The sequence below is a fragment of the Erpetoichthys calabaricus genome, chromosome 12 (genome assembly GCF_900747795.2).
Source record: "Erpetoichthys calabaricus chromosome 12, fErpCal1.3, whole genome shotgun sequence".
NCBI lineage: Eukaryota > Metazoa > Chordata > Cladistia > Polypteriformes > Polypteridae > Erpetoichthys > Erpetoichthys calabaricus.
In genome coordinates, this window is record NC_041405.2 from 4,605,279 (window position 1) to 4,617,315 (window position 12,037).

The 12,037-nt window shown below is 40.5% G+C and overlaps 1 protein-coding gene across 1 annotated transcript in view; it reads right to left on the reverse strand.

The window, feature by feature from the left end:
- Positions 1-9,487: 9,487 nt before the first annotated feature.
- The window catches only part of pkmyt1 (protein kinase, membrane associated tyrosine/threonine 1), a 29,734-nt gene continuing 27,184 nt past the window's right edge, over positions 9,488-12,037 (reverse strand). Inside the window, exon 8 of the mRNA XM_028814934.2 lies at positions 9,488-9,782. Coding sequence (XP_028670767.1) covers positions 9,590-9,782 — 193 coding nt within the window. The 3' untranslated portion in view covers positions 9,488-9,589. The remainder of the gene's footprint in view (positions 9,783-12,037) is intronic.

The window sequence follows — 12,037 nt, forward strand, 5'->3', positions numbered from 1 at the left end:
ATTTTACTCTCATACCTAAAAGACGTGTGTTTACTTGCAGTTGGGTCCTTGGCTGACCATATTCTCCCCTTTTTTACTCTCTGTTATGAAGACCTGAATAAAATGCTCCAAATTCTATACTCTTATCACACCGTCTGGGTTGGCTGCTACTGTACCCCTTTCATTAACAGCTGTAAAAGGCAATTAGATAGTCAATAGATTACTAACAGAAAAGAAAGTTACACACTTATTCATCATGTATTATAGATAGTATACCCAAAATAATAAACAAAATAAAATGAGTGTGGCAAAAATACGAGTACAACCTAAGCAGCAGCTGCTCATCTTGTGTCAACATGCTTACTACCTGGTGGCTCTCTGTCTCATGATGATTAATCTCTGGCCTGGCTTGGTCTTTGCTCTCCCCACATGGCCTTTGCTTAGAGCAGCAGAAACCAGAAGCACGGCCTGACCTCTGGAAAATGACAGAGCGAGAGTTCAGCTGACGTCATCAGGAAGCCTGCTGCTCGCAGTGTTCAGAAGCGGTCCCCCTACACAGTCGAGAAGATGAGTTCTCCTATTAGCTCACTCTGCCAGGAGACCGATTCTGAGCCAGATGCCGTGGGGTTTGTGGCTGACCACTAGTAGTTCATCACAGTACAAATCTTTGAATGGAGTTGCTTTGTGGTGGGAGTCCACGGCAATTCACTTTGCATGGCAGGTTATTTGGCAGCCTTCCTATTTGGCTCCGGGTGAGCCTGACTTTGAGCGAGCCCTGTAATGGAGTGGCGCTCCAGCCAGAGTTTGTGCCTGCCTTGTTCTTGATGGTGCCGGGTTAGTCCCCTATACATGAACTCGATTCAGTGCGATTGAAAAGGCTATAATGTACTGTAAAATTATTATATTGATCTACTTTATAAAGAAGCACATACCATGTATTGTATGATACAGAAGAAGAGTTTCATTTATCATCATAAATGCGGTCTGCTGACAATGATTCACATATTCAAAAATAAACTGTAGCTTATTGCTTGTAGAATTAGGAAGGATAAATGAAAAGTAATACCTTAATCTCTTTTACTTCTGACTAAATAATTCCATTTTAATAAGGACAACCAAAAGTAATTCCTCCTTTGTTCTTACGATCTGCCCCTCTGCATAATTACATAACGGTATATCCTGTGTTTTCATTTGCAGGTTTTGATAGTCTGATCCACTACCTTCATTTGAAGTGAATTAAAAGTCCAAAAAGTCCTCTTGCATGTGTCAATAGATTTTGATTGGCTGCTGGAGGAGTTTTTTCCCCAAACACACTGCTTAAATTGCACCAGAATGTTAACCACATGCTTCCATTTTAACTATGACACCAAAGTACCGTTGAAGCCAGCAGCTTAACTTTGACCAAGATGTTACCACAAAGGCTACTGAACATGTTGTGACTTCTTGCAGCTATAAACTGTGCTACTGTTTGCTCAAAAACGCTGTGTTTTTCTTTGTCTTTTAAGGTGTCACGCTGTTGGATATTGTTCTTTAAGAAGTTTCTTTTACCACAAACAATACTGTATGAAGCATTGAGGAGGAGCAGTGGTTAAAGTGTTAATAAAATCTAAACATTTTAATGGTAATTCTCGGCGATTTCTCAATTAAGAAGGACAGAAGTGACACTCGCTAGTCATGGTGCAAGATGCTGGAGAGTGGCGATGTATATATATATACCGTATATACTCGCATTTAAGTTATCCCGCAGATAAGTCGGGGCTTGATTTTACCATATACTATCCGGTAATGTTGTTGGTATAAGTCGAATGTGGAAAACTCACGCTATTGGTCCAAGAGATTATGATATGCTAACGCCCACCTGAGAGAGTAACCACGGAGCCCACAGCCTTTTTTTTTTCCTATGTATTGTGCCTACATGACCACACGGTGATACCCGAACTATTCCGAAGCGACGTTTGGACTCTTTTGTGTATCTCACACCCTCATTCACCTTTATCGTAAGAGCATCTCATATCTACGATGGAGTGTTCGATCAGAAGAAAATACAAAGTGGTTTTAACTTAAAAGTCGTTGAAGTGGTGAAAGAAATTGGTAACTGCGCTGCTGCAGCAAAATTTGATGTGTCTGAGAAACTGGTGTGAGACTGGAGGAGGAAAGAAGATGTAAAAAAATACTGTATTTACGCATGTACCACGCGCACATTTTTCCCCGAAAATTAGCATTAGAAAATCAGGTGCGCATCATACACGAGGAAATTGTTTTCTGTAATGTTTACTTCTTCTACTTGGGCTCTCTCTCTCTCTCGTGACGGAAGAAAGAAAAACTTTTGTCGTGCAACAAAAACAGAAGGGCATTTTGCGGAAAACGTGCCCTAAACGCTTCCTATACAATCACAACGCATGTCGTACACAGGGCAAAATGGTTTTCGTGATTTTCTTTGTAAAAATTAGGGTCGCGTCTTACACAAGGGCGCGTGATACACGAGTAAAAACGGTAAATAACTAAATAAAAAATGTAAGTGTTTTATTTCTGAACGGGCGTATAAGTTGGGGTCTGATTTTCTTTTCACAAGAGAACTACTTCACGGATTTAGATCTGGTTTTTTTTTCTATAACTTGCTTGAACATTCCGGTTGATTTTACAACTTCTCTCATTGCGCTAAGTATCATAGTTCGTTTGCGGTACCGACTTATTTATGCAAATCCGAGACAAAGGCTGCGGGCAGAGGAGTGGGGAGCCGGTCGGGGCCTCCTCACTTCCATGCCATTCTCCATACAAGTCGCTCTACCACTCGCCATGTGTTGGAGCGCACTTTGCCTCCCCTTAGCTAGCAATACCTGTTTGTTCAGCAGACATTATCATCTAGGGATTTTTAAAGAGTAACGTTTGACGTTTTTAAGAGAGAGATCAGAACTCCATGTGTTTTAGAGGGTAGCTGCTCACTGGCAGAGATATCACGGCCACATGCTCTTCTCCCAACGCGGGGGACGCTCTTCAGTCAGAGCTCAACACAATCAGTTACAGTGGAAACGTTTGATGTTGGAGTGTACCTACCTTCTGTTTGGCCAGAGATATATATAATATATACACACACCCACACACACGCACACACACATACGTACAGTGAATTTCCCCTTGGGATTAATAAAGTAACTATCTATCTATATCTATCTATATATGTTTAAAGGTAATTTTTTTTGTGTTTGTATTTATTACATACAGTGGATTCAGCGAGAATTCAGACCCCATCATTTTCTGCACACTTTATCGTGTTGTACATTTAATTTTAAATGGATACATTTGCCATTTTTGCCTATCAATCTACACTGAATAACCCATAATGACAAAGTGAAAACATGTTTTCAGGAATGCTTGCAAATTTATTTTAAATCAAAAACTGAAACCTCTCACTCCTTGTAAGTATTTAGACCCTTTGCTGTGGCACTACAAAGTCGTGCTTCTGTGCACCCCATTTGCTTTAATTCATTTATTATTCATTTATTTATCTAATCATTGCTTGATTGTATTATTTGTCCCCTGAGTCCATGTCTTTGTTTTTATGTTTCTGGTGATGTATGCATCTAAATTTCTCCTTGGAATTAGTTAAGTTTATCTCATCTAATTCTCCTTCAGATGTGTTGAGAACGTGACTGGAGCCCACCTAAGGCAAACTGAATTGATTGCACATTATTAAGACTGGCCCACATGTACCTGTGTATAGAAGGTCCCACAATTCACACAGCATTTCAGGACAAAACTCAGGCCATGAAGTCCCAGGAACTCTCTGTTGAACCTCATGATCAAATTGTGGTGAGGCAGAGATCAGGGCAAGGGGATAAAACCATTTCTAATGCTTTCAGCATTCCCAGGAGGACAGTGGCCACCCTGAAGTTTGGAACCACTACGAGTCTTTCTAGAGTTGGCCATTCGGCCAAACTGACTAACCAGGCCCATTTTAAATATGATAGGAAGAGTACCATTGAGCCCAGCACCTTAGCTTTGACAAAGATATTACCACAACAGCTCCAGAAAATGTCATGGCTTCTGGCACTTATAAACTGTGCAAAAAGCCTACTGGTCACTCTAAGAGAGGTTCAGAAGTCCTCCGTTGAAATGGGAGAACTTGTTGGAAGGATTCCATCAATCAGGTGTTTATGGCAGAACGGTTAGATGAAGGCCACTGTTGAGGAAAAGGCATATGGCACTTTATTAAAGGACTCCGAGTTTGATGGAAAAGATTCTCTGGTCAGATGAGACAAAAATTGAACTCTTTGGGCAGAACTCCAAGCACTATGTCTGACAGAGACCAGGCTTTGCTCTTTACCTTCCCAATACCATCCTTATGGTGCAGCGTCACTGTTATAAGGCTGTAGGGACAAGGAGACTGGTCAGGATGGAGGGGAGGATGAGTGTAGTCAAATACAGAGAGGCAGCTTAAGGGTGAATTACACACTTGAGGACATCGGTGGAAATTACAGGGAAGTGCATTTAGGAGTCGGACTGAAGCCAGGAGGCTCTTCTTTAAGCAAAGAGTTGTGGGAATCTGGAACAAACTACAAGACGTGGAGTTGAAGCGCTAAGAAGAATCTGGATGAGTTTATTAAAGCAGCTTAGCTATTAGGTAAACAAACGGGCTTGATGGACTGAATGGCCTCCTCTAGTTTATCAAAGTCCTGTGTTACGAACCAGCCTCAGATATGCAGAGGTTGTAATATCAGTGTTATTTGTTGTCTTCGAAGTGCTCCGATATCATTTTAATGCAACCACAGGCTTAAATGATTCTATTATATTGAATGACTTCCAACACTAATAATGAATTATGCATCTGTGACTTTTATTTTTTTACCTGATATTGCTGTCCTTCCTAGACACACAGTGCTGGCCTCGAATTGCAGGAATTCAACACAGTTACGCGTGTTTTAACCAAGCACAAGGTGAACTGCCAAGCGTCTTTTCTGTTGGACGGCACTTATCTGAAATAAAAGCAGAGTGACAAGTGGCTGTGGTCCGACAACATGGAAATCACACACACAAAAAAAATTCACTCACTGTTTAATCGATACACAGATGTCTTCCACAATTTTTGTATCCGAGCCTCCAGTCCTAATGTATGTGCTGTACTCTGAGGGTTGAGATGTTTCAATCTGCTCTGTTCCTATTCTATTTTTTTCCGCTTTATCCATCCATTTGTGCAGATGACAGCTACGACTTGGGGAACGGCAAATACTGATCTGGTATCAAAAACAACTAGGAAAGTTCTGGAACAACACTGGGCAGAATCTTGGAAAACTCCATTTAATGTGGGAAAGTGCAGGCAAAAGGAACGTTAATTACACAGGACAAAAAACATTTTGCTTCCCAAATAATTATGGATTTTCACCTACTGCTCACGTCTTTAAATTATCTTATCACATAGAGTACTATTTTATCGCAATCACCCATTTTTGCAGTTTGCTTTGAAGATTTGTCACATACATATATGTTATAGAATGCTTAGCTCCCAGTACACATATACAGCACAACTACAACAGGAATATCTGTGATGGTCTAAAAGTAGTGCCACTGGTTAGGGGAATTGCATTAAAGTCAATTCGAGGATGTTCTGGAGAATTTTTCTTGCCAGCTATGTCGAGCTGGTTGACAAAATGCTTCCAGTATAAACAACCAATGGCGTGCAACATGTCACTAAAGATTCACAGCGCTAGTCTTGGAGCCGTCCCTGATGAAAACAAAGGTTTCACCAGGGCATTGCAATTAAGGAAAACCAGTATGAGGGCAAGGGGTAACCATAAAGGTTGGTCTCTTGGTGTGGAAAAATGTTCAATTTTTGAACAGCAGACTGTTTATATTAAAATTGTAATTATTTTGCTCAAACGAGCCAGGATGAACTGAATTTACAGGACTTTAATTGTAGGCATTGCAAGCATCCTTTTGTATCGTACCTATAATTTATGCATTTGTTTTCAGTCGATTTCTTTTCCAAGCAGTTTACGACCTGGGCATGCAAAATAAGTACAGATGCCACAGAACTTGTTTTAATTAGTTTATAACCTGAGAAAGGATGGACACCATACGAGTAGGAATTACAGAATTGGGAAAGGAAGGAGTGCGGAGTTAATTAAAAGATCAAACACTTCGACATGAGTCATTCGTCATCTGGGCAAGATAACCAATCAAATGCGAGCAATGGCACATGTCCTGAAACCCCATGCGTGCATTTCAACATCAATATGGCTGGCTGACGGACCAAGAAGAAGAAAACGGCAGAAAGGCGACGAAAGAAGGGACATCCAATGTCAAGAGACCTGTGACTATTTCACTTGGACGTTGAAGAACGTAACCTACAGTATGAATAACACTAATCACTGAATCAAAAGCCGCCCAGGACAACACCCACCACTTGACATTTCTGATTTTCTGGGAGCTTTTTCAAAGACTTTGCTTTTCTGTTTTATTTTCTTCTATTTGGTATTGTTATACATTAATAAACACCATGTTGGTTTTTATGTTTTCAATACTTTGTCTCTTATGTAAAGTGATTGAAATAACAAAAAGGTACCCAATTGTGAGTGAAATCGCTACCTTCTTTATCACAGGGTGTAAATCGTTCGTCAATAATCTGAACAACTGCAGTAAAAGCAAGACATTGTTTGGTTAGTAAGTGGCATCTAACGAAAATAGCTGCGCTTTTATGTGTGTCATGACGACACCCGCAGGTTTGTTAGAGCAGGTGACAGTGAAGCCGATGTGGAATATTGCGGAGTGACTGGCAATTGGCACCACTTGAGTCTTTGTCTGTCGAGGATCGTTATATGTATCTGGGTGTATGTTAATCTCAAGGATGAGAGTACATGAACCCAATAAATGTTCCAGATAAGTTTAACAAACTTCACGATAAGACAGTTGGCTTATAGTCAGACACTGAAACGAGAAGCATCAGATTTGGAGTACAAACAAAAATCGGCAGCAGAACATGTTTAGCTCAACAGAACTAAATCAAGAGAAAACACGCTAAATTCAATTAAACGTTAATGTCACATTTCTCCAAATTGCATAATTGCAAACCATAATTGCTTTCAGCTTAAAGCTATCATAATCACCAGAAGTTTTTCTGTAAGCAAAACATCTGAAAAAAGTGTTGTCCAATGTTAAAAGTGGCGGTGAATTACAGGTAGCAGACTCAGAAAAGGATCCGGCAGCTTAAAACTTGACACAACATTCTCACTCTCTAGTCTAGGGGGCCCCAACTCCAGTCCTGGAGGGCTGCAGTGGCTGCAGGTTTTCATTCTAATTGTTTTCTTAAATAGTGACCTGTTTTTGCTGCTAATTAACTTCTTTTCTATTCATTTTAATTGACTTGCTCTTGGAAGACTCAAACCCCTTAATTGTTTCTTTTTCCGTAATTAGCAGCCAAACAATAATGAGATATAAAATGAGTCAAAACATGACCAGCAAACTGTGTCCATCATACAATATCTGAAAATAAAGAAAGATGACGTTCTCGGGAATGCTGATCCACTCAGGTCCTCAAAACATTTTAACAAGAAAATGGTTAGAACGAAAACCTGCAGCCACTGGGGCCCTCCAGGACCGGAGTTGGGGACCCCTGGTCTAGTCAATGTGCTGTAGCAATTAAACAGGCAAATAAAATGTTAGGGTATGCTGTAAACCACATTGTTTACAAGTCCATGGATGTTGCTGCTGCCCGTTTGTTGGAGGACTGGATGGACTTACTCCTATTATCTTTTCTTTCTCTCTCACTCTGCCTACTAGGGCCTTTACGCACCTGCAACCTGTCAGTATGATATTTAATTCACCAGGACATGGAGAGTTGATTTTTTATTTTTTTAACTATATACTGCATAATCTACTCAAAATTGTATCTTGTATTTGTTGAGCTCCATGTTATTGTTCTTTTTACATTTTAATATTTTTTTTTTTTAAAGCCTGTATATTTGTTATGCTCAGAAGCAGAGTACACTAGTGAGATGGCATCTGTGCACAACCACACTGAAAAACAGACAGCAGCTCCAGAAGCTGTGCAGACAAGAGCGACCGTCACAGCTGGACTAAAATGCATGTCTTGCTGTGTTAGCCTCAGGGAATTAAAACTTCTTTACACCTGGGGACCTAATAAAAGGTCTTCAGATTCTCAAACCTGTCCAGGTTTATCAGGCAGAATTCCTTTGATTAAACTGGGAATGATAAGCTTGAGGACACTTAATGCAAGTTAAAGCAAAGTGCATTTATAACTGAAGGCAGGAAGTACTTCTTCACACAAACAGTCACAGCAACGTGAAACCAACGACCGAGTCATGGAGTCGAAGTGGAAATCCAAACCACTTCTACAAAGTACCTGAAATGAGGCACTGGGACTCCGTAGCTACCCAAACACGCACGACAGACTTAAGGGTCTCCTCTCATTTATCAAACTTGTGTTCCTATCCATCCACTGTTGCTACCTGTTTTGTTCTAACCAAAGCCTATTAGTAGAAACCCATTGTATTGATTTATTTTTTCATGTAAAACACATTTGACATCATTTGATAAAGTTGCTCCCTTTTCCCCAACTTTATTTAATAAAAATTGATACTTTTGTTTTAATATAACATATCAGGGGACAAACAAAGCAAAAAGAACAAAGGCAGGTAATTAACTATCACAAAGCAAAGTCACTGCAAAATCAAATGATATACTGCAAAGCTGAAAACGTTATGACCTGAAGAAATGAAACACACACTCTTGGGATCGAAGCATGGTCGGACAGCAAAGGGTCCCCAAGAAACTACCATACAAACCCAACAGAGGATACTGGGTGATGTGTAATAATCCACAACTACTTCTTATACCCGCCAGACAACACATGTTATAAGCGTGACAGCATGTACTGAAGACACAGTTTGCTGCTGTGACCTGCTACCAGAAACTCTACTTATTTACAAAACATACTAGGCTCTTGAAAGTGTAAAGCATGAAATGCCACAAGTCAGTAGCTTTTACTTGACATTATTCTTTTACAGACTAAACCAGAATTCACAAATGTGTTCCCTGGGAAGTCATTCGGATATTCTCAGTTCCTAGCCTTTAAGCTCCAAGTCTGTAAACACCCAGGCAATGAAATTGCCAAGCTCCTGATATTTAGGAGACTCCACTCTTCGAACCCCTAAATGCATCTGCTACAGTGTATGTTCACACCAATAGCTACCAGTTCCTAAAAGGCAGTTCAGAAGCACCAGAATTACTAACACTGACCTGGCAGGCAAGACAGACTGCTTTTGTCAAACAAGCAATGTTCCCTTGTTTTAATTTGGGCACCGTGCCATGCAGCCACGGCTCAGACCTTGAGAAAGAGCACAATCCAGCAAGCTCTCAAAGGCCAAGCTGGAGCGAGACCAACCTGCCATACAAAGCACAGGATGTTCGACTTGTCTAAGCTGCCTGGCCTGACAGCAGGGATACTGCACTGCATGACTGTCATGTGTGTGTGTGTTTAAAGGAAATAAAGTCACTTTTTAAGGATCAGATGTGCAAAACAGGTACAGCCTAAAGGGAACTTGTGTTCCAAGTGTCTCTCTGGCTCCAGTGCAAAACAAGTCAAAAAGGAGACACTTCATTCCTCCATGGAAGCCTCCTCAAACAAGCTCAGCAGGTTCTTGGGCTCAAAGCCTGGCCGTCGTTGCTTCCTGTGATTAAGGTCATCTCCCATTGGGCTGCTGCTACTGCTACAAGAGGGCGTCCGCACAGGGGAAGTGCTCTCAGAAGAACCGCTAATCCAGCTCATGTCCGGGCCACAGTCTTCAGACCTAGATTAGAGGATCAAATGTTAATAAGGGTACTTAATTCCAGGATAGAAAATGCATAATTTGTCCACAATAAGGGAAAAGTAATTTCAGAAAAAAATAAAAACAATGCAAGTAATTTGCAAATCAGGAGAATGCATGTCTCATGACTAGGTAGGAAAGCTGCTCAAAGTATAAGTCTGACTGCATGACTTTCATTCTGCTGATGGTCTCGTTTTTGTCAGAGTGGTAGAGGAGCAGCTGCACTGCAGCTAGAGACTTGTGCCACAGTGAAACCAGTGACCCATGGTGGGGTCAGTTTCAGTGGCACTCAGCAGAGGCTCGTTTTGTGTTCCTTAAGATCACATTGCAAAGAACACTATCAGGAATAGTATGGGGGAATTAAAAAATAGAGACAGTGAAATGGCAAATACTCTAAACCAGGGGTCGCCCACTCCGGTCCTGGTGGGACCTTAGTGGCTGCAGGTTTTCATTCTAACACTTTTCTTAATGAGTGACCTGTTTTTGCTAATTAACTTTTTTTGATCTAATTTTCACCGACTTGCTCTTGAAGACTCAGACCCCTTAATGGTTTCTTTTTCCTTAATTAGCAGCCAAATAATAATGAGATACAAAATGAGCCAAAACAACTGGTGTCCATCATACAATATCTGAAAATAAAGAAGGGTGAAGGTCTCAGAAATGTCGATCTGCTCAGGTTCACAAAAATTTTAACGGTGCTCATTGAAAGAGAAAAATCAACAGTTTCAGAAATGTCTGCTAATGCACCACAAGAGCAGCAACAAAGCCACAAAATTAAAGAGCGGGTTTAATTAACGACAAGAATCGGCCCCTCATTAAGCAGCTGGTTGGAGAGAAATTGGTTGGAGTTTGAGGCCCTGACTTAGTTGGCTTCCACACTTCACATTTCATTTCTGTTTGGGTGCCATTTAAGGAAAGAAATGAAGAAATTCAGAGGAACGATGAAGAAATTCAGGGGAGTTAATCTTAAAAAAGCAATTCAATTAAAATTAATTCACAAAAAGTTAATTAGCAGCACAAATAGGGCACTCATTAAAAAAAGGGTTAGAATGAAAACCTGCAGCCACGGTGGTCCTCCAGGACTGGACTTGACGACTCCTGCTCTAAACTTACATTTTTATAAAGTTTTCACATGTGAGAAAGTGGTTAAGCTCCCAGCAGTAACAGGGACTACTAAGGAGGTATTGAGTGATTTGGAAAGTGAAGAAGAGGGAGAAATGCTGCTTAGATCTTGTAGGCTGAAATCTAACAAATCATCATGACCAGATAACATTTATCCTCGAGAACTAAAGGAGGTGTGCGAGTACAGATATAAACCCTTGACACATATTTTTAAGAAAGTCACTGCACACTGGGGAAAATTTCTAAGGACGGGAAAATAGCAAAAACTATTCCATTATATAAAAAGGGTGATCGGGAAGATCCAATAACTCTAAGCCAGTAAGCTTAACATGCATCACAGGTAAATTAATGGAAGGAATTATTAAAGGAAAAGATTGAGCAGCACACGGCAATAGGAATTTTTGAGAACTGGCGGCAATAAGAACATGATTTGCTGTGTTGCCGAATAACCAGTAGTGTAAAGCCACCAAAATGTTTGAAGATCACTTGACAAACTGCCTCAGAGAAGACAAAGGGCTGCTTTTTGCTCATTGGTGAGCTGAACTTCAACAAAGCGAGTCTGTAAGTGTCACACATGCACCTGTTCCCCTCTCCTCAACCCTACTTGACAGTAACACTAAAGGACTGGTGCTATATGTGGCAGTGTTTGTGATATCATCAGGTCTGAAGTGTGTGTTGGACAGGATATTGTGTGGCAATAGTTCCTAATTTTAATTGGCCTTTATCTTTACTATGGTTTCATTTTGCCAAAAGAAAGTGCCACAAAGAATTCTATTGTGTGACAGATCAAAGAACCATACTATACTGCAGTTTTTTCTCATAAATTATACAAATTAATTGCACTCAAAAGATTTGTTTGGTTATGGGTGTCTTATAATGATATTCAAAGCATTGATTTTGTAATCTTTTTGCAAAGACAACTTGTTTTCATACTAATGATTAGTAAGGGCTGTGAAATAGGACGGCCCGGACACACACAGGCGGACACCGATTCACTCATCACCACGTTTATTCACAATACTACTATATACAAAGTCACTATGTGCACCGCCACCAAGCCCCACAGTCTCCCAAAGTCCAGGCTCTCAATAGCCACTTTCTTCTTCTCACACAAC